Genomic DNA, 26,856 nt, shown 5'->3' with positions numbered 1-26,856 from the left:
TTATTTTAAACCAAGATCTTAATTAGAAGTAAAATCAAAATAAGAATTCTAATATATCACAAAAGAAAAAATCTGGTATATAGTTTAAAAAGAAGAAATCTTATAGAACTAATTCGTGCAAGAAAGACTTTGATGGTGGCAAATTGGCAATAAACTTACTATTCTAACTGAAATTCATTCGCTACTACATTTTCTAGTAAACTGATATGATAATATTGGAGTCTTGAAGGAGAGATGGGTAGTGGGATGGTATTGCTCATGTTAGTTTATTATTTTTTTACTCTTATATAATTTTTTTTTACTCTGATTGTTATTTGTTACTCTTTATTTTCTTTTTTTAGCTTCAAATTTTGTGTTGCAGTTACAATAAGTTTTTTGAAGTACTTACAAAACATAGACTAGAAGGAAGGATTACTTCTAAAAAAGAATTCTTTAAAGAAGAACTTACTTTTCTAGTTCAGAGTTCCAACTGATAGTACACATATAATTGTTTGACCAAATAAATTTGATATTTAATAAATTAGATTAGTTTTTATTGTTCTCATCTATATATATAATGAATTGTAATTTTTCGCTATTCTAATAAAATATCCAAATATGCTACAGCCAAAAAAAGAAAAATAATAATAATTAACAATTTCAGGTTAAACTCCAATAAAAAGTATACTTATTTATTAACATAGTAAAAAAAAGTAGATGATAAACTTTACTAGGACCCCGGATATCTCCAAAACAGGTCATAAGTCACACTTTCGGCAGATTGGCCCATTTTTCAGGGGCTCAAAAAATCGTTTTTTGTAAATATCTCGGCATCCAGTGGTCCAATTTTGATGAACTTTTTTTTAAATTGTAGAGCTAAATGAGGGCTACAAAATAAAAAAATGTTCATTAAAATTGAATTACTGGATGCTGAGATATTTACAAAAAACGATTTTTTGAGTTTCAGCAAAAAGGGGTGTTTTTGGCCAAAAGTCCATTATGACCTTTATATTAGATATCCGGGGTCCTACTTTACTTAAATAAAACAAAATCTAACACATATAATATTTTTTTAAATTATATTATAATTATTTTGTAAAAGAGATTTTTATAATTGCTACTCACAGTTATTTTCTTTTCTTAATTATAAAAGAAGCCAAAAAAAGGAAAGAAAGGATATAGTTTTAAAAAAAAATTTTTCTGTTTATTTTTCAAATGATATGAAAATAATATGTAATACACAATAACAATACATATTATAATTAATAAGTGAGAAAACTTAACCTAGATCAGGGAGTTTAGGTTTCTTATCTTAAACCTGGGGGTCCAGATCTCTTATTTTAGACCTTGTGGCACAGCTGATCATTATACATTATTTTCATAATAGTGTATATTAGAATAATAAAAAAATCTTTTTTATTAAAAATTTCAAATCTAATAAATACAAAGTGTTCTTTCTCTAATAATTACGCTTTAACACTTGCAATAGGTAAGTTTGTTCTGGTTTCTTTGAGTTTTAGATTAAATTATTATGTATTGTTTGAAACTTCTTTCAACTAAAATTTGTGATTTTACTAACATATACGTGCTTTTTGTATAATTTTTAGCATTCTAATTAAATTAATTAGCTATGTTGAAAAATAAAATTGTTTGAATACTCATATTTACAAAATTTCAATGGAAATTTATGAAGTATTTTCACGTATTTTTTTTAATACAAGGTTATTTTGTAAGGAGAGAATAAATAATAATATAATAGATAATTCTTTACCCAGTTGTTAAATATTTGATAAACATTTCTAATATTTGGTTTAGTTTAATTTTTTGTTCCAAGAAAAATGCTTATACTTCGTATTTTATTGTGAAATATTGCTTTAATAAAAAAAATTAAAAATCTTGAAAATTTTCTAAAAATGTTACACATGTATTAATGTATATATCTGATATTATAAATGAAAATTTCTAAGATAAAATGTTACATGCCTGGATAAGGATGCTCTTATATTTATCTCAGCAACTTAGTTTTTTTTTTTGAGTGGTCTGATGCTTATTCGTCACCCCTGTGAGTGTATCTAGGGGACAGAGAATTTTTTTTTAGTAACAACATCCTACTTGTCACGCACTATCTGCCACATGTGTGCCACAATTAATTTCAGTCAAGTTGCGTAATACCGGCCATTTCTACAACCCTAGCCATGGCGAAAAAAAAGTTACTGACACGTACTGCATTTTATTCATCACAACTGCCACACCACCGCGTTTCCACTTTTTATATTTATCTGAGGGACTTAGTTTTTTTCAAGTAGGTAAAAACTTATTCGTCACCCCTTATTCGTCACCGGTTATTTCACGTGTTAGTGCATAACGCCGTAATGTGGGATTTACCCCAGCATCGCCCAAGATTTCTAAGTAAAATTCCACCCCACGTGACCGGTGATGTTTAAGGGGGAGTGAAAAATATTTTTTTCACCACTAAAAATTTTCTAAGTCCCCAGAATACTCATGAAAAAATGAAAACGGTGAGGTGTGACGCGGGGTGACATTTTATGCAGGTCACGTGGGGGTGAAAAATCTTGGGGCGACGCTGGGGAAGATGTAATGTGGGCCAAAAGTCACGTGTCAGTCACTTTTTTTTCGCCATGGCTAGGGTACTAGGCCATTTCGTGACATTTTTTCAGTCGCCCGTCATTGATTGTGCCACCCAAGTTTATAATTTTGGAAATAGATTTAAATCATTTAATCCAACAAAATTCCTTAGCCTATGAAAACTCTTGTTCCTAACGACAAGGACAAGAATTTATTTATATGCATGTGTCAATGTTGAAAGAGACAAACTCCTAAGAAAAAAAAGGAAAGGTATTTTTTTTTTTGGTTCTAACAAATTTATAAGATGATTGTGAGCAATTCTTTTTTTTTTTAATATATATACCGTATTTAAAATATAAATTTACAAAAAAAAAGTCTGATTCTATGATTTTATCTATAATTTCTGAAAAAAAAAGAAAATTTTAAAAATTAAAAATCGTAATCGTCATCTTCAGGTCTATTTCTTTTCCAATCATTATTTGTAGTAGTAGTAACTTGCGGTTCGGGAGATTCATGCATATCATAATCTGAGTCTGCATTTGGCAATGTTGAAGTCGTTGCTGCAACAGATTCTTCTCTAGTGTTACTATTATATGGAAGAACTTCCATCATGTCATCATCGTTATCTTCCGGTAAAATTTGTGATATTTCTATATTTGATGGTGATTCTTCTTTTTGTAAATGACCAGGTGGTGGCTTAAATTTAAAAAAAAATAAATTTAGTATAAGTAAAGTAAAAGAAAATTACGCGAATGATAATAAGACAATAAAACAGTTAAAGTGATTATAAAATAAATAAAAAAAGGTAAAATAAATGAAACGAAAATTTAATAAGAGTTCACCTCAGGTATAAGTTGAAAGTTAACGGCTGTTAAACAATGACGATCTGGTGGTAATCTCAGTCCGTATTTTTCTGGTACAGGTGGTAATGGTTCTCTATTACGTTCTTTAGCAAGTTGCGCCAAAAACTATATGTCCAAAAGAAATACATTAATTATTCGAAATCATTATAAAAATTTTATAAAACTATAAGAAATATATATATATATCCAAACCTCACCTCCTGTCGTGGTGGTGAAGTGAATGAATGAGTAATACGACCTTGAATCGCAAGTTTGACATCATCGATATCAATATCATTTTTTGCTGCATGTTCAGCATACGCCGAAGCATCTTGAATAACATCAACTGTGTATCCTATAATATGAACAAAGTAAGATAATATAATAAACATTACGAAATAACAAGAAAAAACGAATATATAAAATTGTACGTTTGTTACCACGATACTTACGATGAGCAAATTCTAAAAGTTGTTGGACCACTTTTGGTTCATATTCTTCAACTCCTGCAGCTTGCAGTATAAGCTGCATAACTCTAGAATCTCTCGGTACTTGATCCTTTGATTGTGCTTGTGGCACATTTGGAGGTTGTGCCATATTATTTACAAAATTTTCAACTTTTTTAACAAGAGACTCTTCAGAGTTTCATTGTTTGCTGACAATCAGAGTGGCGCAGCATTAGAAAATTGTAATTGGCTAGATTGATCAGTGTAATGCAAAACATCTTAGCGTTAGTAAGTCATGTGATATAAACACGAACGCTGGCGATTTTTGTTATAAAGCATAAAAAGTGCAACTCTGAGTCATAAAAGTCCACTTTGTTTATTAATTCCTTAGTTCAATGCTTGTTCTGTTTTTTATTTTACGCGTTTTTTAATCAATACTTATATCACTTTGGTAGTTTTCTCCATCTAAAAAAACACTAACACCTCAACCATGCAAGGACAACCTCCCGTCCATAATCTACAACAGCAACATTTCCATTATCAACAAAAACATCAACAACAAAAACAACAACATCAACAACAACAAAAACATCAACAACAGCTCCAACAACAAAAACAGTTCCAACAGAAACAGTTCCAACAAAAACAGTTTCAGCAAAAACAGTTCCAACAAAAACAAATTCAGCAAAAACAGTTGGTTCAACAGCAACAGCCACAACAGCCCCAGCTTCAGCTCCAACTCCAGCTCCAGCAACCGCAGCCTCCCCAACAACCGCAACTCCAACAACAGCAACAACAGCAGCAGCCAGAGCCAAAGAGACTCACTCAAGAGGAACGTCGTAAAATTGAAGAAAGATTAAAATACGCAACATATGAAGAACGTAGAGAATATTATATAAGAGAATACGCTGATTTCATATATTATTCTCCAAGATATTACGATGATATTTCTGAATATAGACACGTTACTCTACCAAAAGAAATTGCTCAATTCTTACCTCCCAATAAATTATTATCAGAGGATGAATGGAGAAGTTATGGCGTAATTCAATCTCAAGGTTGGGAACATTATTTAATTCACTCTCCTGAACCTCACATCTTACTCTTTAAACGTGAAAAGGATTATCAATTAAAATATCCCGTTCCAAATCAAAATCAAAATCCAAATGAAAATCCAAATGAAAATCCGCAATAAATCACGACTCTTGAATAGTTAGATAAATATAGGGTTCGTATTTTATAATGTGAGATGGGAAATGAGATTAAAAAATTTTCGTTTTTTTATAATTTTAGTTGATTTTCTTTATAAATAAAGAATGTGAAATATTTTAAATTTTGCGTTAGTCAAATAATCAAATCAAAATAATCTTAATTAACAATACGTAAACCTTATTGATACATTTTCAAAATTTTCAAAGGAATTATTTGCAAGATATAGTTCTTAGATGTTAGACAATCCGGTAAACAGTGCGTGATTCAAAAAATTTAACAAGGGTTAATCAAAAAGAGAATTGTATTTATCTACAATTTATATGGATTTTTACGTGCAATATGAGTTCAATTTCATGCTATAAATGACATACAATGCATTAAGCTCGTGGACAGTATACGTATAACAAATAAAAAGAATATCATAATTTAGTTATATCACCTTGTGCCAATTTACTATTAAATATTAATTATGCGCATTTTAACTATTTTAACTGGAATAAAGTACAAAAATGAGAATCAAATAATCTACGTTGTTTATTACCAATTTAGTCCAATATTCCGTAGTGCGACAATTAGATCGTTAAGTCAAACTATTATAATATTTAAGAGCCAATCTTTTTAATCGTATTTAATTTGGCATATATTTCTTATTCAATAATTTTTTTGAACATTTGACAGCAATTTCTAGTTCATATTTTCAGAAATTTTACACAACAAAGAAAGAACTTGGAAAAACTCACTACCTCCATCAACTAATCGTTTATCTACTATGCCTATACTTTCTCCTATATTACACTTATGATTTTCACTAAATCGTAAATCTTGAAGAACCTGAAAGAAAACCTGATAAAATTTTACATTAATAAAATAATTACATTGTCGAAAAAAGTATGCATGTTATGAATTTGACTTTACCTGTTCTATTATTTGCTTTCCAAAATATCCAGATGCAATGACATTACTTACGGTTTCTTGAATTTTATCATAAGATTTGCTCGCAGCACTTTCAATTAAGTCATTAATTATGTCGTCCGGTACAATCTGTTTATTTGAGAATTAAAAAATCCTAGCCTTGAGTCTCTAATAAGTCATAGTATAAAACAAGATTTTTATAGCACTTTTATAGCATTATAATATAAATTTAACGTCAATTTATTACCCCGACAGTTTCTTTAATTGTATCGACTGTGACTCGATCATTCTTGTGAAGTTTAGATGCATTATTGAGCCAAGTAATCGCCTTTCTTAGATCTCCTTGAGAGTCTTTAATCAATTCATCTAGCGCCTAAATAAGTTGAATAAATTTATTGCATATTTTTATAATTTATTACACGTAATCTTCTAAGTTTTACATATAAAATTACACGTAAAAAATTACAACCTCTGAATAATAGTTGATTCCTTCTTGTTCACATATATAACTAAGGCGATTTCTCATATTTTCAGTGCCTATGCTCTTGAATCGAAATAATGTACAACGAGATTTCAACGCAGGAATAATACTAAAACAATATGTTTCGTTATGTTAAACGAGTTGATAAGATAAAAAAGTCGCAATGTTTTCTATAAACCTACCACGATACTTGATTGCAAATAAGACAAAACCGAGTGAGTTCAGAGTATTTTTCTATTATGCGTCTCAATGCCTCTTGAGCGTCTTTCGTTAAAGAATCGGCTTCGTCCAGAATTATAATCTTAAAACCTGGACATTTATTCCTGTATATCAAAATAAAATATGTTAAGACATAGCAAAATCTTCGAAATGTGAAATTTTAAATTAAAAGATCGTATGCAAATCACCTATCACTATCGCCAACAATACATGACCGTGCATAGTTTTTTACTCTCTCCCTGATCACACTAATTCCACGCTCATGCGAAGCATTTAATTCCAAGACACGAGATTTCATCAGTTCTGAACTATCAATTAAATATTTGTTTACCTTAAAATACAATGTTTTAGCTATTTAACATAAATTCTATACCCGAATAATTCACGTGCAAGTGCCAAGATTGTAGAAGTTTTCCCAGTACCCGGAGGGCCATAAAATAACATATGAGGTAACTTTTAAAAGGGAATACATAAGTTTTTTTTTATTGAAACGTCTGAAATTAATATTAACAACTTACACTATCTTTAAAATGATTCAAGGTAATTAAAGTTTCTTCTTGAGCACTTATATTGTTTAAGGACTTTGGACGGCTAAAATAAAAAATTTTCTTATAAGATATATTGAGAAAGTTACGGTATACTTATAAAAACTCATTTACAACGTTTAAAAAAAAAATAAATAAAATAAAACTTCATTACTATTTTTCTATCCATGGTAAGCACGAAGTAGAATCTTTTGTCGATCTAGAGCGAGTGTCTTGATTCCGAAAAAACGAACCCATTGCAAGTTGCTTTATTTTACGCGTTTACGAATTTTTATATACCTTCACGGTTTGTTCGATCGACAAAAATTCTCTGAAATCTGTGACAGGTTATGCCGATCACGGTGACAGATAACGGGTGACAAATAAATTTTTGGCACGAAAAAAATTCTAAGTCCCTCAGATACTGAACTCGTGGTTGCACGTGATCAGTGACGCGTAAACATCACTCCTTCCTATCTCCTTCCTAGTATAGTATTGATCGACAATAACTGTCACAGATGCAAAAGTATCGGACTTGACCTTTGATCACATATATTTTACAATACTCCATATATAGGATTGATAACGTGCATGCAGGAGGGTCAAGTTAGCACCACGTCATGGGTCAAGTCTAATACTTTAGCGTCACAGATGCAAAAGTATCGGACTTGACCCTCCTCGTGGTACTTTCTTAACCTGATCAAATATGCAGATTTATGTATAACAATAAATGTATTTTTCTTGACCTGATCAAATATGCAAGTTAATGCGTAATGAATTAATGATAAATAGATTTTTCTTGACTTGGTAATGTGATAAATGATACTGTGATTATTGTGATAATTTTTGTGAAAAAGTGATGTTGAATCACGTGATGTAATTAATATAACGCGTGAAATTATGGCTTAGCTTTAATTTCGATCTTTTTTTCTTGGTCTTTTTTTTTCTGTTTTTTTTTACAATTTTTGCAAATATAAACGAAAGTTTGATACAATACAATGATGATGGAACAGTCAATATACCATTTAGTCAGATTGCTGAATGGTATATTTCTAAACATCCTTTATTAAAAAGTACCAGACTGAAGTGCCAGAGTAGGAAGAAGACTCTGGATTTAATTAAACAAAATATTATAACTGTTAGTCGTATTGAAGGTGCTATAGACTTTATTGAATGGAAGACTAATAAGGGAGAAACTATGTTCACTAATAGAATTGATGATACTATATGTTTAACACCTATAGGAGAAGAATATATTAGGGAAATAGAATCTGGTAATAAGAAAGATAAATTATGTTAGTTCTGGGTGATGTACTGTGCTGGAGAAGGAAATAAATGCCAAAGGGAATGTGGTAGTATTGGTAATTGTAAAGAGAATTGTCCAAATCATAATTTTTCAAATAATCTTAAAAATTATCATGATATGCATCTTTGCAAAATTCGCGTTATATCAGAGTCAAAATTATCCTGGTTAAAATCTGATAAACCCTTACGTATTAAAATAACTGGAACACATTCAGTTTGCCACCAAACACAGGTCAAAAAGTGAAAAATCAAGCATCAATTAGTCACCAATCGGTCACCAATCAGGCAGTTTGCTAACTTTTGATCCAGTGATCAGAAAAAAATAAAATATAGCTCATTGGAATCGTCTCACAATAACGAATCTAATGGTAGTAAAATTGCATTTCTAGGATTAATACTTGATGAGAAATTAAGTAAAATATAAAAATAAAAATGTATCATTTATATTTTATTTAATATTTTATTAACTATTAATCCTAAAAATGTGATTTTACTACCATTAGATTCATCTTGTTGAGATGAGCTATATTTCATTTTTTTCTGATCACTGGATCAAAAGTTAGCAAACTGCCTGATTGGTGACGGTGTAAACGGTCGAATATCAAGCACGAAAAGATGATAAAATTCAACCACCAAATGTAATTATTAAATATTAAGAACGAACAAATTAATTATGGATTGGCGTAGATGGATAAATAATTAGCCGAAAAGGATAAACATTTAGGAAGAGTAATAGGAATCCCATAATTTTTACGAACTCAAATTTTTAGTGATATATAAACTAAGTGATATCTATAATGTTGATAAACATTTAGGAAGAGTAATGATCTACATGATGTAATATTTATTGAATGATTGACAAGGAACCAATAGGATAAATAGAGTCGATCAATTGCGGCTTAGCAATCTTTAACAATAAGAACGATAAGAAAGAATAATTATAAGCCACAAAAGATAGATTATAAGCAAAACACATAAAGCGAATTAAAAGAACATATAAAATAATGTCAGAAAGATTAAAGAACACAAAATAATGTAAAAGATAATATAAAAAGATAGTATAAAGATGGAACGTAAAAGATAATATATTAAAAAGAACATATATAAAAAGATAGCATATTAAAAGATAGCGTATTTAAAATATAGATAGTATATTAGAAAGATAGTTCAAAGATAATATGTAAAAAGAACATAAAAGATAGTATATAGATAGAATAGAAAGTAGCATAAAAATTGTATATATAGAGAGCGGAATTCAAGGTAATTCCTTAGTTCCCATCCACAGAACTCAATAAAAATATAAGTTAAATTTAATTATTTGTTAATGAAGTATAATATTAATTAAAGGTAATAGGTTCGCCCTAAACTTTAATTAATGTTCGCTTAATTAATTTTAATTGAATAAAATGGAAATTTAAGATGAATTAAATATACATTTTTGAAAAGTAATAATTCGTAGTGAGAGCTATTGAAGTTTGTAATTAAAGGTAAAAGTGGATATAATTTGGGGAAAATTTAGAGAAGTAAAATTTATTTTATATCGTTTAATGTTTTATATTACTAACGCTATTTATGTCGTGAACCAAGAATGTTGTTGTACGTTGTTCGTTGATTATGTTGTTTGTTAATTATGACGTTGATTATTTGCTTGTTCGTTTAATTGTTCGTTCGTTCGATTATTTGTTCGTTCGACCATGGGAATGCCCGTTCGATGTGGCAACTCTGTAAATTGATGACAGAGGGAATTGGGGGATCTCAACGGTATTTGGCGAAAATGCCAATCAGTCACCAATCGGTCACCAATCAGCTACCTGATTGGTGACTGATTGGTGACTGATTGATGCCTGATTTTTCACTTTTCGACCTGTGAAATGTACTAAATTCTTATACTCCAAGTATTTCTAAAATCAATCTTACAAGAGAGATACAGGATAAAATTATTTTAAGTAGAAGATCTGATTGCAAAACAACTAAAGAAATTAAAATGAAATTACTTGCACCTTATAATTGTGAAAATGAAGAAATATTAAAAGAAACTTTAAATGAACAACGCGAAGTTTGTAATAATATTAAACTAGGGAGTTTTATTAAAAGAGATGATAGACGATTAAAAGAAAATTCTGGTTCATGGACTATTCTTCACTACTTAGTAACAGAAATTCTCAAAGTAAAAGGCTATGTGTTTTATTACCAGCAGCTGAATCCATTAGCACCAGAAGATCATCCAGATCACTATTATCAATTAACTTTATCAAATGATTTATGGTTAAAAAATGGTAAAAAATTTGGGAATTTCTGTATTGGTCTAGATGGCAAATATGATCTTAATAATGATCATGCTCTGGTTTTGACAATGGTAATTGAAAATAATGCAGGATATGCTACACCATTAGCTTTTGGTTAGTATGAAATACAATTTTATTTAAAGTTGTTATAATTAATATTAATTAATTAATTTATTTATTTATATACAGGTCTAATAAAGAAAACAACTGGATCATTTGATTAGCTATTCAAACAATTAAACAAAACATTCCTTGTGATCATAAAGGATGTAATCATGAATGGTATTACCAAGATTTACCATCTGAAAATGGATTTGAAAGAATAAGTAAATATGCAAATACACAATTATGGAATCCATTCGTAATGATTAATAAACATCGACCGTCAAAAATTGCTATACAAAATTTACTACGTGGTTCAATACTCTGTTGGTTTCATATAATGAAAACAATAGGAAAAAATTTTACACACTGGAATATATCTTGGTCAATCCGGTAAATTTTAATTTTTCAAGTAAATCAACAAATAATATATTTAATAATTAATTAAATTTTTTTTAACAAATTTAGTTATCCATAAAGATATTAGCCGTAATTGATTGGCCGATGCCGTAATATTACAGCATACAGCATTACAGTTATGACACTTTTTGTAATACTATAATTAGACCGTAATGCTGTAATTGGGTCGTAATGCTGTAATTAGGTCGCAATGCTATAATAGGACCCCGAAATATACATAAAAGGGTCAGGTCAAAGTTTGCGTATAATGAGTCAAAAAAATCATGTAGATCATTCCTTCTATGGATAATCTCAGCCAAAATAATATTTCCTAATTTAGATAATAGCTGAAATTATCGTAATTCTGGCCCTGAAAGAATGCGTATTTTGGACCACTTCTGAACCTGACCTCTACATATATATTTCGGGGTCCTGCTATAATTAGGCTGTAATGTCGTAATTTTTAATGACATAAAAATTTAAAATAAAAGTAATAAATTATAAAAGTAAATTACAATAGTTTATATGTCGTGTAATTTTAATTTTTAGGGGGTACATAAGACGCGTCACGTTTTTTTTTGTATTTTGTATACGCGTTCGTGTAAAGAAAAAAATTATATAATGAACTAAAATCCCTAGGGGTGGGTGGTCAGAGGTGGAAGGTGGGAAATATTAAGTTTTTTTCAAAAAATTTATATTAAATTAGCATAATATCTTTAATAATTAGATGATTTTATGCATAATTTACATATAAACTTTTTTACAAAAAAAAAATTATTATTATTATTATTATTGATATTATTTACCCCTTAAAATTGAAATTACACGGTCACATATTTCCTAAAATCCGAAATCCGAAATCCGAAATATAATTCCGGCCGAAATTAACGTAATTTCACTTAAACATGTAATTTCAGCCGAAAATCATAATTCAGCCAAAACGGGAATGCAGATCTTTCCTTTTTTGGCGATAGCCGTTCCACAAAAATTGATTTTAGTGGGAACGACACTGGAATTTTGTGTAACAACACTTTCCTTTTTAGGATATTTGTTAATTTCTGCTAAAATTAAGTGCATAATTCTGGCCGAAATTACATACGTAATTTCGGAATTACGGCATTACGGATTAGTTACGGCATTAAGACCTAATTACAGTATTACGACCTAATTATGGCATTACAACCTAATTACAGCATTACAACTTTTGCTTTTTAATGTAGATAGGTTGCAACCTATTACATACGACACTGTGTCTTAATATTACAGTTACGGCTAACATCTTTACGAACGCGTATACAAAATACAAAAAAAAACGCGACGCGTCTTATGTACCCCCTAAAAATTAAAATTACACGACATATAAACTATTGTAATTTACTTTTATAATTCATTACTTTTATTTTAAATTTTTATGCCATTAAAAATTACGACATTACAGCCTAATTATAGCATTGCGACCTAATTACAGCATTACGACCCAATTACAGTATTACAGCCTAATTACAGTATTACGAAAAGTGTCATAACTGTAATGCTGTATGCTGTAATATTACGGCATCGGCCAATCAATTACGGCTAACATCTTTATGCGTACACACGAGAAGTTAAAAATCAACTAGTAGTTTATTTTAAAAATAAGGAGCGCATTATTTCTGCAGAAAAAAAAAATAAATTAATTTACAAAGTAGATATTGATGTAGCTTATAATGAAATTTTAAGGCTATTCGAACTACAAGGTATTATAATTATTAATTTAATCAATAATTTAATTATTTCAATTAATATTAATATTTTTTTAGGTTCCAGAATCTTTTGGCCAAATACTAATAAGCAATCAGATTTAAATAAAGATCCTTTCCATTCAGAATTAAATGATAATAAACGTAAATTTAGTACTACTGGAGCTCCACCAAAGTCATCAGCAAAACCAAGGAAGCCATCACGAATTTTATGTAGCTTAGAAAATAATGAATCCTTTTCAATTCAACAAAGAACAACAAAACGTACTCAAAAACAAATTCATGCACATAAGGTAATCATTTATTTTCCTAAAATTATACAGAAAAAAGTACATTTATTTAATGATGTCTTATAATTACAGGAAAATAAATCTAATTTGGAATCACTCACATACGAAAATAATAATAATATAACTTCATATAATCCATATTTTGATTTAAATACTACCACCAGTCTTCCTTTATCTACCCCAATTACATTTCCTTTACATACGAATATTTCTTTCCAACCCATATATTCAACTTATACAGTTCCTAATAATTCCTATAATAATTCTCAAGAACAGTTAATTTACAGTTACCCCTTATTTCTGAACAACTTAAAACAATTTACTTACATTAATAATTCTGCGAGATTACCAAATACTTATAACATGTATTTTCATTAGTAGCTCTAACATTTACTAAATAAACAATACTTTTTAGTTCTTACCTTTCTATTAGAAAATAGAAATTTTAACCTAATAATTGAACACTTTTTTTTGCTACAGTATTCATTTTCAAACTAAAATTAGCAAATACATATTAATAAAAGAATATTACAAGTTTATTCATATTTTATAATAAGAATATTTAAAGAAATACTTTACTACCGTATACAATTTATGTAACATAATGCCCATTGCGGAGAAATAAAAATTTTCGCATAAGCACACTTTCGCGTAATCAACATCACATTTTCACAAAAATTATCACAATAATCACAGTATCATTTATCACATTACTGAGTCAAGAAAAATCTATTTATCATTACGCATTAACTTGCATATTTGATCAGGTCAAGAAAAATACATTTATTATTATGCATAAATCTGCATATTTGATCAGGTCAAGAAAGTACCACGAGGAGGGTCAAGTCCGATACTTTTGCATCACAGATGCAAATTGATCCTCCTCATATTACTTTTTTGACTTGAATAAAATATGATTATGTATGACAAAAATGTTCTTTTCTTAACCTGCAAAAAAACATTAACGCGTTGTTATTTTTCTTATTTTCATAATTTTTCAAGAGATATATACAAAGATTAAATTTTTTTATCACTAATGATTAATGATAAAATAATTTATTGTTTTTTTTATTTTAATATTTAGTTTTATGCTAGTATTTATTACCTAATTAATGTATTTCTCTTAAATGTAATCTTTTTATCAGCTATCTTTTGTAAATAAAATAAAATTATTTTAATTTTATCAATATTGTAGAAATAAAAAAGTATTGATCATACTCACAACTCGCAAAAGACAGATTGCATGCTATTTTTGTTAAATATAAATAAAAAATAAAATATTTCTTTTTTGTTTATTACAATCACGTTTTAGGTCAAGAAAGGAACATTTTTGTCATAGATAATCATGCATATTTTGACTGAGTCAAGAAAGTAATATGAGAAGAGTCAAGAAGATAATTTTTGCATTACAGATTTCAGAAATGCATTGCACAGAAAAGAGGTCATAAGTGATCGCCTCAATTTTCATTGAATTTTACCAAAATTAGAAGCTCGTTACCTTTTCAACAATTTAAAGAATTAATTAGTGAATAGCAATTATCATTAATATATTTCTCATTAATAAAACATAACACGTGCAGCTAGAGAATGGAATCGATTCTAGCAAAATCGAATTAATCAAAAATCGAATTAAAAAATCGAATCTTTTATTGTGGTGCAGTAATTCGATTTTTTTTTTAGCATTTATAATATTTTATTAAAATAGTTTTTAATTAATTAATTTATTTTTTATTATTTTATATAAATTAATTATTTTCATTTAATTATTACACAGTAAATTACTTTAATTTATATGTAAAATAAATAAATAGGGCGTTGCTAAATCTCACTGCAGGTGTTTTTCACCACTTAATTTCGGCCGAAATTATAATTTGGCCGGAGTTAATCATGTAACATAATAAAAAAAGTTTGACTTTTAATTAATGGTTAAAAGTGGTCTAAATGACTTACTTTTGGGTTATTTAGACCACTTTTAACCATTACGAAATAAGTGATTTAATGATTTATGCAGTAAAGTTACACAAGAATATTTGCTTATAAACGGAACCCATTAAAGTTTTTATTAGATCACATGATTAACTCCGGGCAAATTATAATTCCAGCCGAAATTAAGCCAGCAGTGAGATTTAGCAATACCCATATAAAATAAGCAAAATTACTGTAAAAAAAAAAAATAGATTTTTTGCCTATTAAAATTGTTGCGTCACAAATTTAATTATGAATAATGATCAATTTTTTTTTATGACGCATAGAATCGATTAGAATCGATTTAATCGAAATCGAAAATCGAATCTTAGAATCGAATCTTGAGATTCGATTAATCGTGATTAATCGATTCTTAAATCGATTTTATTTTGAGGATTGATTCCAATCCCTACGTGCAGCTTACATACCTTTGCAGAAAGGTTAGTTGAATTTGGCTGAATTTTCATGAGTTGCTACATGCTGAAAAAAGAAGAGTAGCAGTTAGCAGTTTGAAATTCTTTTATCATACAAACACAGTCATAAAGCCTGGTAATAGGAAACGCTTTTAGACTACCATCTTGTATATCTATACATATAACCTAAATGGCAAAAAATAGAAATTAGTTCAAAATTAATTTAAAGATTTAAATCTGATTTAAAACTAATTTAAAATAAAATAATGTCATTTCTACAATAATTACACTTTTGATAAGGTAGTTTTCAACCACATCTATAATGCGTTACTAAGTTTACTATAATTAGTATATAAGCTTTATTGGTATAATTTTCACTGAAGGTATTATTAAAGGACTATCTTGTAAAAGAGAATACACTGAGAATATACTGAATAAATTGTAGTAGACAATAATCTGTATTTACATTTTATAATTTTTTTCATGTATTATTTTTTTGTAATATGCGCAGTAATATTATTATTCAGAGTATAGCGAAGAGAAATTTTTCTGTAAATAATCATTAAATTGTGGGAAATTTTAAGTAAATTTTTAGTAATGTTATGTAAACATAATGTAAATTGTGTAAATTTTAGGCAAATTTTTAGTAATTTTATATAAACGTAATGCAAATTGTGGTAAATTTAGTCAAATTTTTAGTAATATTATGTAAATGTAATGCAAATTGTGATAAATTTAGTCAAATTTTTAGTAATGTTATGTAAACGTAATGCAAATTATAGTAAATTTAGGTAAATTTTTAGTAATGTTATGTAAACGTAATGCAAATTGTGGTGGATTTAGATAAATTTTTAGTAATGTTAAATTGTAATGTATTTTTAGTAATGTTATTAAGGTTGCTTGTCTAAACTTCTTCAAAATCCTACGATTAGTTTCGTCAAAATTTTACTATAGATTTATTATAGTTTCGGAGTTTCAGCAGTTTCAGCATTTATAATAAGTTTTGGCAGTTTCGTCTTTCTCCAAAGTTTCGCCAGTTTTTTAATATAACTTTAATATAGTTTTGGCAGAATTTCGCTTTTCGGCAAAACGCCATTTTGCCTAAACCCCTAGGTTTCAGCAAGCAACCTTAAATGTTATATAAATTGTTAAAAATTTAGGTGAATTTTTCAGTAATGTTATGCAAATATAATGCAAATTGTGGAAAATTGTGGTGAATTTTGCATTTTTTTGGTAAATGTTAGCAATAATTTAGTGAAATTTGGGATAATTTTGGACAATTGAGTGAAAATGTTTTACCGATTTTGGACAATTGAATGTAAACGGTATAAATGCAACATTTTCAGAGACAATTTAGTGAAATTTTGCAATAATTTTGGACAATTGAGTAAAATTTTGCAATAATTTCGAATAATTAAGTAAAATTTAGTAATAATTTTAAATAATTTAATGTAAACGCCATGGCAATTTAAAACACTGGTTTAATAATTTCACATAATTTATTATAATATTATTTATTAATAAATGCACAATTATTATTATTTAACAATAATCTATATTTATCAGATATCTGATGATCTATGGATAATTCACACTTTTAATTCAATCATGTATCAAATGTCCAGTGCTAAAGTAGAAGCTGATGAAAACTTAAAAAAAAGAAAAAACACGAAGCATTAATAAACATTTCATTGAAAAAAATCAAAATATAAAGAAACATTTTGAAGTATATACCTTCAAAATGTTAAATTTCATACATTCAACCTAAAAAAAAAAATGAAATATTAATATACGCAAAGTATATATACCTTTAAAATATTAAATTCCATATGTCCAAAAATTACTGACCTTAAAAAAGAAAAAAAATGAAATGTTAATATATGTTTCGCTGAAAAAAATCAAAATAAAAACAAACATTTCGAAGTATACCTTTGAAATATTCCTTTTATTTTTCCTGTTCCCTTTCATTTTCCCATTCATTTTCACCTTTCCCATTCATTTTTACCTTTCCCGTTTATTTTTACCTTTCTTTTTTGTTTTACCTTTTTCCCTTTTGTTTTACCTTTTTTCTTTTTCATTTTTTCCTTTTATTTTTGTTTTCTTTTCCCCTTTTTGTTTACTTTTTCCTTTTATTTTACCTTTTTTCCCTTTCATTTTATTCTTTCCTTTACGTTTTACCCTTTCCTTTTTGTTATCTTCCTTTCCCTTAAAGAAAAATAGAAAAAGAAACAAAAGTTTAATAAATTAAATATAAACAAAAAAAATGAAAAATTCCCCTAATTCCCTTATTACAATAAAAATAATAACTATTTTTATTAAATAATATATATATTCTAGTTACATTTACTTTAAACGCAAACCAGTTTTATAATATAAATCCAAATTAATAAACTGAATTGTTAAAAACTAGTAAAAAACTAAATTTTAATTAAATGATGCATCTTATTCTAAACTTCACATAATACTATAAATTAATATCATGTAATATGGTATTAATGCATTTTATAATTTTATAATTTTTTTATTCAATTTATTTTAGAGTTTCCGTTTGAAAATCAAATTGTATTTTGAATGTTTGAAAATATTTGAGATAGAATTTCGAATATAATTCAAATATCATATAATATTTGAATTAATCATATGATATTTGAATCTTACATGATATTTGAATTAATATATGATATTTGAATCTCACAAGATATTTGAATTAATATATGATATTCAAATCTCATACAATATTCAAATACGAACTTTATTTTTTTTAGTAAAATTATGTCTTTATTTCTTTATTTTATTTAATATTTATATTATTTCCTTTATGTTACAAATTAAATTAAGTAATTACATGATTAAGGTTGTTTGCCTAAACCTTTCCAAAATTCTACGATTAGTTTCTTCAAGATTTTACTATAGTTTTATTATAGTTTCGGCAAGGTTTCAGCAATTTCGGCATTTATAATAAGTTTTGTCAGGTTTTGCTTTTCTCTAGAGTTTTGCCAATTTTTTAATAAGACTTTTATATAGTTTCAGCAAAGTTTCGCTATTTCAGCATTTCGCCAACTTGCCAAAACCCCCTAGTTTCTCCAGCAACCTTATACATGATATCAAGTAAATTGGAATTTCTTTTTAAAAAGATTAATTTTTTACTTTTTCTAGTTTTAAACTCTTTCAATAGGACTCCGGATATCTCCAAAACAGGTCATAAGTCACACTTTCGGCAGATTGGCCCATTTTTCAGGGCTCAAAAAATCGTTTTTTGTAAATATCTCGGCATCCAGTGGTCCAATTTTGATGAACATTTTTTTAAATTGTAGAGCTAAATGAGGGCTACAAAATAAAAAAATGTTCATTAAAATTGAATTACTGGATGCTGAGATATTTACAAAAAACGATTTTTTGAGTTTCAGCAAAAAGGGGTGTTTTTGGCCAAAAGTCCATTATGACCTTTATATTAGATATCCGGGGTCCTCTTTCAATATTGTTATTATATTCTGTTTCTTGACCTTTTTTCATAATAAATTTATTATAGTCAAAAGAAAAAATTAATTAAATATTGTCTATTGAAGAATTTTCTTTATCAATGATTAGTTTATTTATTCTATACACAAATAGGCGTCAAATCAATGAAATCATATGGCAAATTTGAATAGATTCAAATCTTATAAAACATTTGAATTTTACATGACATTCAAATATCAGATAATATTCGAATTTGATGACATATTTGAATCTATTTATAGATTCAAATTTTAATATTTCAGTTTTAAATATAGATTTAACTATGATTTACAACTGAATATTTGAATGTCCTAATTTCAAACGGAAGCTCTAATTTATTCCAATATTTGATTCATTAAAAATTATTATATGAAATAAGCAAAACTAATTAAAACCTTTAGAAACTTATAGATAAATTTCTATTTTACTCCAATTTATAATTAATTAAATAGAATATTTATTTAATTATAAATTTTATTTGTAAAATAATTAAATATACATTATCAAAAATATAGGTTATTTTAGTTAAATACTAACAAAAATAAACAAAACTATTAGTTATTTAATATTTATAACTTAAAATTGAACTTTGATTATAAAATTAATGTAACTTAACTAAAAATAACTGAAAAAATCTTGATTAAACAATTATAAACTAACCTATTATAGATCTGTTCAATTCTGATTATTTGAAATTTTGATCAGGTTTTGAATTAATAATTAAAATTATGATCTAATTAATAACCCAAATTTTTAAAACAATAAAAGTATAATATTATTTTGATCACTTTTCTTTAATATATTTGATGTCTAGTAAAGTTTTAATATATATTCTCAAAAAGTTTACTATACTTTTATAATATCTTTTATTTTCTATTTTATAAAAAAAGAAAAATATTTTATTATATGAAAAAATAAAATACTCAATTTTGATTTTGATTATATGTTAAAACTAATTAATAGATTTTCAATTAAAAAACCAGAATTAAATAGCCAAACAGGTCCTATAGTTTTGTTCAATTCTAAACTGAATTGATTAATTACAATTAAATTGATCAATTAATTTTGTATTCATCTTAAATTGATATATAATGACTAATTTTATCACCTGGCTACTAATTGGTATTTAAGATTTTTTCTGCCAGTTATAAACTGGCAGACCAATTAGTATATCTAGAATTATAAAAAAGTTATTTACTGATCTAGTTTAGTATATAAATGGCCTGGTAAATCTTCAGCCAAAAACGTAATTCGTAATTCGAAATACATAAATAATTACGTAATTCGTAATTTGAAATACGTAAATAATTACGTAATTCGTAATTAATTATGTATAACGTAAATTATTACATTAATTGTAATTATTAATATCTTCGTAATTAGTTAAAAGTACCTGTAAATAATTACGTTTAACGTAATTACCGTAAATACTATTGGTAATTAATCACATGATGCGAGAAAAAATGCCAAAACTGATAGTTCGGCAGTTTTACATGTAAAAATAAAAAGAAAATCGCCAAAACTGATAGTTCTGGCAGTTTTACATATAAAAATGAAAAGAAAATCGCCAAAACTGATGGTTCTGGCATTTTCACTTGTAGAAATGAAAAAAACCGCCAAAACTGATAGTTCTGGTATTTTACTAGTAAAAATGAAAAAAAAATGCTAAAACTGATGGTTTCAGCGTTTTTACTAGTAAAAATGCAAAAAAATGCTGAAACTGATGGTTTTCGGCGTTTTACTAGTAAAAATGAAAAAAATGCTGAAACTGATGGTTCTGGCATTTTACTAGATAAAAATGCAAAAAAAATGCCGAAACTGATAGTTCTGGCATTTTTACTAGTAAAAATGCAAAAAAAAACGCCGAAACTGATAGTTCTGGCATTTTTGCTTGTAAAATGCAAAAAAACGTTAGAACCATCAGTTCTGGCATTTTTACTAGTAGAAATGCAAAAAAATGCCGAAACTGATGGTTCCAGCATTTTTACTAGTAGAAATGTAAAAAAAATGCTAAAACTGATAGTTCCAGTATTTTTACTAGTAAAAATGAAAAAAAATGCCGAAACTGATAGTTCTGGCATTTTTACTAGTAAAAATGAAAAAAAATGCCGAAACTGATGGTTCTGGCGTTTTTACTAGTAAAAATGCAAAAAAATGCTAAAACTGATGGTTTTGGCATTTTTGCTTATAAAATGCAAAAAAAATGCCAGAACCATTAGTTCTGGCGTTTTTACTAGTAGAAATGCAAAAAAAATGCCAAAACTGATGGTTCCAGTGTTTTTACTTGTAAAATGCAAAAAAAATGCCAAAACTGATGGTTCCAGCATTTTTACTTATAAAGATGCAAAAAAAAATGCCAAAACTGATAGTTCCAGCGGTTTGACTTGTATAATGCAAAAAAATGCTGAAACTGATAGTTCCAGCATTTATATATATAAAAATGCAAAAACAATAAAATGCTGATATGACTTTGTATAAAAAAGCACATGATCCATGATCAGCCAATAATATTTACGTTAATTACGTATGACATAAATAATTACGTATTTACGTATTTTTCAAAAAATCTGGTAATTAATTACCAGGATTACGAATTACGTATTTATACGAAAATAGGGAATTACCAGGCCATGTATAATTTATATACAGTATCGTACTACTAGATTAGTAAATAACTAATACATGTTCATTATTTTTTTCTGGTCTAAATAATCTAATCAAAAATTGAATAGAGTTGTATTTTTTTGACTTTAATTATAAGAAAAAAAAATTTTTAATAATAAATTATATTTTAAAAAATAATAAAAAAATCTTAGAATTTGTTGTAGAATAAAATAAAATTTGTTTCATTTTAATTGAATCAATAGAAGCTGAGATAACCTTATTTTTTCCAAAAAATTTTATAGTAAGCTCATTAAAAAAATTTACTAAGTAGTTTATCCATTACACAAGATATAGAAAAAAATTTTTGAATTGATTAAATTTCTTTTATACTTTATGATTATTTGTACATTGATTTTTTTTAATAAAATTTGTTAAAAATTCATGTAAAGAGTTCTGGCTAATCTATACCCGGGGTACATGTTAAGGATCCCCGGTTATAAATAGCAAACAAAGGAAACTACGGTATATTTTAATATATAGGCGTCATCATTTGTAATTAGATCCTTTTATGTGTGATGTACAACTAGTACAACTAAGATAATCTGGACCCGCTTTATCTATAACTTACATAAAATAAGCAGAAAATACAAATAAAATAAAATAAAATAAAATATTTTTTTCAACAAAATGTCAACTAAATCGCCAATTATACTAAAGAAACATACAATCTGGTATAAATTCGAAGATCGCCACCCATCCTCACTCAGACAGTTACCAGGTTCTGATTTTACTAGCCTCTGTCAAGCAATCAAGCAAAATTCAGGACTTTCTGAACCTGCTGATTCTCTCATTCTACGAGTAAAACAAGCTGAACCTGATTCTGCATTTATTACTCTGAACGATGATTATTTTCGAAATCAATTAAATAGTAGCTTTAAGCATTTGGTTGAAAAATTTGGTATAAAGACGTATAATCCAATTATAGTGACACTTCTGGGTATGTCTTGTTTCCATTTTGTATTTTTGATGTGTCATGACAGAATAGAAACACAACAAAACGTCGTTTGTCCATTTATTGGTTGGCCAGTTTGAGAATCTGGCATAATTCTGAATATTACGTCTTTTATATTAGATTCAAAGGCAGCAGACGAAAAGATACGAGAGCTAGAGGAGCAAATAGCTAATTTGCAGATGGCTCAAGGTATATCTCATTCGTTAATTTATGTACTTTACTATTTATCTAATGCTTGAGCTTTGTTTATCAAATGCATCTTTTGTCATACTAGGAACAATACGTTCACCGGGGTCATGGTCAGTTAGCTCATCAACAGAATCAGGTAATTATTTATAATCATTCGTATTTGTTCGTATTTAAAAGTATTGCTTACATTCTTTTAACTGCAACGTAGTTCAAGCACCTCCAAGAATATGGGTCCGTATGCGCGGTGAAGATCAAGCTATTTCCTTTTCACCAACACATTTGAATGATATATATATTGTAGACGATCTGAAGGAAGTAATCAAAGATAAACTTGAATTAGATGTACCAAAAAATCGTATTATCATTTACAAGGGAGAGACAAATTTGAAGGGGGATATTTTTATTACCGGATTATACAATCAAATAGACGAAGCATTAGAGATTGTAATTAAAGGTAAGCATTATATGTTAACAAATTAGAATATCAGTTTGCATGTTGTTTGACTTTACTCAAGTATTTTTTTCTTATTTTTGAAAAAATGTAAAGAGGTCGAAACTATGAAAATGGTGGTAACAGCTGACAATAAAGAATTTTACTTTGAAAATGCTCCACGCACGGGATCACCCGAGGAAATTATTAAGTTTATAAATAGTATACCGTCGCTTAAACCATTAATTGTTGATTGTACTGTCCTGGGAGATGATTATTATCAATTGAGTGAACAACATATAAAGTTCGCACAAAAATCTGGCGGCTGTCTCAAAATTATTTTATCTAAGCCAGGTGTTATAGATACTGGATTTGAAACACACAGGATCACCCTTGAAGAAGCCTTTAGTTATCAATTTAAAGACCCTCATGGAATGAAAAAAAATTTTATGAATTACTTAAACGAGAAGCACAAGGCCTGGAAAAGAAACATAAATAATTATGTTCCATATAGTACGATATTCCAAAGTTCCGGATACGGAAAGTCACGTTTGATTAAGGAAACAGCTAAGACAATCCCTACAATTTATATTTGCCTCCGAGATCCAAGAAGCACAGGATATCCTCCACGTACCAGTGTTGGTGCAGACCTGTTTGAACGAGTTCTTGGAGATTTAAAAGAAGAGGAGGAATGGAAGTTTCTTTATGTTTTACAGAATGCTATACTATGTTTCAAAGAGGAATTAAAGAATAGTACCTCTGAAGAGTTATGGAATAACCAGATGGATGCATCATTCTGTGAGAGAATATGGACCGATATTCAAAAAAAATCAGAAACTTGGAGAAATATAAGTTTTGATGCTATAAATTCTTCAAATAACCTTATAAGTGATGACAATACAGATGATGTTCACCTTCTTTTTTGTATTGATGAAGCTAGGACCCTTTTATCACAAGATAATTACAAGAAAATTTCATTGTTTAGATTTTTTCGCAGGGCATTGAGGCATATAACGTGGAATGGGCTTTTTGTCATGTTTTTGGATACATTAAGTAGGATATCAAATTTTGCACCTCCAAAATCGGCGGATCCATCAGGCCGAGATGATTCAAACTTACCTCTTAAATTATTTTATCCATACTTTCGTCTAACTACAATGGATATTCTTAAATCCGATGATAATGAGTATAATGAGCATAATGAGTACTTTAATTTGGCTAAGTTTGGTCGTCCTTTATACTTTTCATACTTGCAAAGTTGCAAAGACAATACTCAAGCTATTGGTAAGCTCAAAAATCTTCTTAGTCGAAAACTGCTTGGTGGAGCGAATTCGTTTAAAGAAAGTCAGCAGGAAATCTCTAGCTTGGCAATTCTATCATCTGTAATAGGAATTGACATGTCGCCACAGTCTAGATTGACCTCAGAACTTGTCGCTTCGCATATGGCCACTTGTCTTGCTTTATCAGAAGATAGAGAACGGTTAATTATTGCTTATCCTTCTGAGCCCTTACTATCAGAAGTTGCACTTGAATTCATGTCAGATTCAACGTTGCCAGAAATATTAAAGCAGTTTAATTCTTCTCTCAAAAAGGGACTTGTGGAACCTGGACCTCGAGGAGAAATTGTTAGTCGGATTATCCTTGCTGTTGTGGCTCATAATTTAAAAAAAAAAGGATCAGTAAACAGTGTTAAAGATTTTCTTACAGAACTTTATCATGAAGATTCTACCCCAGATTTGACGAACTTTTCAGATGATTTTATTGATGGATCTGTAGCATTTACGCATTTTAATGCAGTTAGTTATGTACCGGAAAGGAAAGATTTGGAAAATTTTTATAAAAGAAGATGCGCTTTCATTATGAAACGAAATCATCCTGGTGCAGATATTTGTATTCCTGTCCGCATGAAAACTGGCGAAAAATATAGTGTTATTATTATTCAAATAAAAAATATTTCAACTTCAAAAACTGACCAAAAATATCCTGCCTCAGCCCAATCAATGTTAAATTGTGATTATGTATTTGAGGGTACTGACTTAAAAAATCATACTGAACCATGTTTATGTTTATATTGGCAACTCGGATATAAACAACACTATCAAGAGTCTCATTCTAGTAGATCTACCCGTAGTGGTAACTTAGAAACTAAAAATTTGTATTGGGTAACTTTTGGTCTTACACATTACAAAATTGAAGATAATATTGCAGATATTCTTAGGGATATGTTAACTTCTTATGTTTCGCCATTTGATTCTGAATGGATAGTCAATAATGAAGAAGGTGATAATTGGGATGATAATGAATTGAAAATCATGCATCCTCTCAGATATGAAAAATACAAAGAGGAAGAAGAAAATCAAGAGAAAGAAGAAATTGAATAATTGTTATTGAATATGTCTGACGTAAGTTACTGAGATCTTTTTCATGTAAATTATTGATTATTTTATAATAAAGTGATTATTTTTATGTATCACTATTATAAAGTGATCAATAACATATATGAAAAATGTCCAGTGCTTACATAGGACATATCCAATAACAATTATTTATTAATCAATTATTATGTAATTAAATTCTTATGTATTGTTATGTTAAATTTTATAAACAAATAAAACAGTGATAAATTGCATGTATATATTATGAAATGTGATATAAATATAAATGAATAATTCTATTAAATATGAAAAGGATAGTAGAACAATAAGTAATAGTAGATATCTTAAAGAAAATTAGATCTAATAAAAGAACTTTCTATCATTGGAATTATAAATATACCATTTTGCCAATAAATACATTAGGAATTGATTAGATTTATTTTAAAAATACTAGAAAATAGAAATTAAATAATGGACCTATTTTAAGAATTTATAGTAATGTAAAAAGAATACCATGATAGACAAAAATTTAATTGATGAAAACATTGCAAATTTGCAACAAGTAATAAAAAATTTTCTGAAAAATTAAGAGATTTATAAATTGCCAAATTCTGGTAAAATATTAATTGAATTACTCAATCACTTACATTACTACCAGTAGAAATGCATGAGTTATAAATCAGTTTATTGTAGTTTAAAAGAAAATAGTAACTTAAAGTCCATGAATTATGATGCATTTCATAGATTATAACATCAACTAATATACTTCAAATAAAATCCAAATTATAAGTTTAAAAACAGATCACATTTATGTGATTCTTTTAACCAGTAACATTGTATATTGTTGCAACTCCTTCAGTAAGGTTTCTGGGTATTCTATAGGAACAGTTGTATAGATTATTTTTAGAATTTATAGTTTAAAAGTAAAGAAAGCAACTGTTTTATCATTTTCATCATCTTTATTTTTATCTTCATTAATATTATCTCTATCCTATTTGATTTTATTTATTAGAAAAAATGAAATATTGTCTTATTTCACACATTATTTA

General features: G+C 27.8%; 6 protein-coding genes across 8 annotated transcripts; 4 read left to right on the top strand and 2 right to left on the bottom strand.

Annotated features, from left to right (window-relative positions):
* Window positions 1–2,735: 2,735 nt before the first annotated feature.
* OCT59_014978 (uncharacterized protein) lies at window positions 2,736–4,054 on the bottom strand. 2 transcript variants are annotated; one of them, XM_025319991.2, is made up of 4 exons: window positions 3,860–4,054; window positions 3,626–3,762; window positions 3,408–3,533; window positions 2,736–3,261 (listed from the first exon to the last, which is right to left on the bottom strand). In XM_025319991.2, exons 1-4 carry the CDS (start codon window positions 4,002–4,004, stop codon window positions 2,995–2,997), a joined length of 675 nt encoding a protein of 224 aa, XP_025172393.1. In that variant the 5' UTR covers window positions 4,005–4,054; the 3' UTR covers window positions 2,736–2,994. The 2 variants fall into 2 exon arrangements, with proteins under 2 accessions (XP_025172393.1, XP_066002538.1); XM_066139685.1 differs by having other exon boundaries at window positions 3,667–3,762.
* Window positions 4,055–4,152: 98 nt separating this feature from the next.
* Window positions 4,153–5,207, top strand: OCT59_014977 (uncharacterized protein). The gene has a single exon (XM_025319990.2). It carries the CDS (start codon window positions 4,344–4,346, stop codon window positions 5,046–5,048), a length of 705 nt encoding a protein of 234 aa, XP_025172392.1. The 5' UTR covers window positions 4,153–4,343; the 3' UTR covers window positions 5,049–5,207.
* Window positions 5,208–5,553: 346 nt separating this feature from the next.
* OCT59_014976 (uncharacterized protein) lies at window positions 5,554–7,627 on the bottom strand. 2 transcript variants are annotated; one of them, XM_066139684.1, is made up of 10 exons: window positions 7,377–7,582; window positions 7,196–7,268; window positions 7,051–7,130; window positions 6,866–6,985; window positions 6,641–6,781; window positions 6,447–6,567; window positions 6,225–6,350; window positions 5,981–6,106; window positions 5,809–5,908; window positions 5,554–5,655 (listed from the first exon to the last, which is right to left on the bottom strand). In XM_066139684.1, the coding sequence occupies exons 1-10, from the start codon at window positions 7,457–7,459 to the stop codon at window positions 5,651–5,653; spliced, it is 975 nt and encodes a 324-aa protein (XP_066002537.1). In that variant the 5' UTR covers window positions 7,460–7,582; the 3' UTR covers window positions 5,554–5,650. The 2 variants fall into 2 exon arrangements, with proteins under 2 accessions (XP_066002537.1, XP_025172391.1); XM_025319989.2 differs by having other exon boundaries at window positions 5,554–5,908; window positions 7,377–7,627.
* A 2,863-nt stretch (window positions 7,628–10,490) lies between these two features.
* Window positions 10,491–11,371, top strand: OCT59_014975 (uncharacterized protein; the record flags this gene model as incomplete). The annotated part of the gene is made up of 3 exons (XM_066139683.1): window positions 10,491–10,905; window positions 11,016–11,286; window positions 11,362–11,371. The coding sequence occupies 3 exons, from the start codon at window positions 10,491–10,493 to the stop codon at window positions 11,369–11,371; spliced, it is 696 nt and encodes a 231-aa protein (XP_066002536.1).
* A 1,452-nt stretch (window positions 11,372–12,823) lies between these two features.
* On the top strand, window positions 12,824–13,699 carry OCT59_014974 (uncharacterized protein; the record flags this gene model as incomplete). The annotated part of the gene is made up of 4 exons (XM_066139682.1): window positions 12,824–12,828; window positions 13,012–13,028; window positions 13,092–13,324; window positions 13,394–13,699. The coding sequence occupies 4 exons, from the start codon at window positions 12,824–12,826 to the stop codon at window positions 13,697–13,699; spliced, it is 561 nt and encodes a 186-aa protein (XP_066002535.1).
* An 8,789-nt stretch (window positions 13,700–22,488) lies between these two features.
* On the top strand, window positions 22,489–26,057 carry OCT59_014973 (uncharacterized protein; the record flags this gene model as incomplete). Its single annotated transcript, XM_025327213.2, has 5 exons — window positions 22,489–22,798; window positions 22,934–23,002; window positions 23,088–23,138; window positions 23,211–23,456; window positions 23,550–26,057. 5 exons carry the CDS (start codon window positions 22,489–22,491, stop codon window positions 25,811–25,813), a joined length of 2,940 nt encoding a protein of 979 aa, XP_025172388.1. The 3' UTR covers window positions 25,814–26,057.
* Window positions 26,058–26,856: the final 799 nt, after the last annotated feature.

This window comes from Rhizophagus irregularis, chromosome 23 (assembly GCF_026210795.1).
Source record: "Rhizophagus irregularis chromosome 23, complete sequence".
NCBI lineage: Eukaryota > Fungi > Glomeromycota > Glomeromycetes > Glomerales > Glomeraceae > Rhizophagus > Rhizophagus irregularis.
The sequence above is the reverse complement of the archived record's forward strand: the minus strand, read 5'-3'. Positions and strand labels throughout refer to the sequence as shown.

Bases quoted from the DNA above. Each gene is read 5' to 3' on its own strand.
- OCT59_014976 (XM_025319989.2), bottom strand. From the start codon at position 7,459: ATGGGTTCGTTTTTTCGGAATCAAGACACTCGCTCTAGATCGACAAAA. The intron at 7,269-7,376 runs GTAATGAAGTTT...TTTTTATTTTAG, and splicing joins TTACCATGGATAGAAAAATA to CCGTCCAAAGTCCTTAAACA. The intron at 6,986-7,050 runs GTATAGAATTTA...TTTAATTGATAG, and splicing joins CTTGCACGTGAATTATTCGG to TTCAGAACTGATGAAATCTC.
- OCT59_014978 (XM_025319991.2), bottom strand. From the start codon at position 4,004: ATGGCACAACCTCCAAATGTGCCACAAGCACAATCAAAGGATCAAGTA. The intron at 3,763-3,859 runs GTAAGTATCGTG...TTCATATTATAG, and splicing joins ACTTTTAGAATTTGCTCATC to GATACACAGTTGATGTTATT. The intron at 3,262-3,407 runs GTGAACTCTTAT...TTTAAATTTAAG, and splicing joins ACTTTCAACTTATACCTGAG to CCACCACCTGGTCATTTACA.
- OCT59_014977 (XM_025319990.2), top strand. From the start codon at position 4,344: ATGCAAGGACAACCTCCCGTCCATAATCTACAACAGCAACATTTCCAT.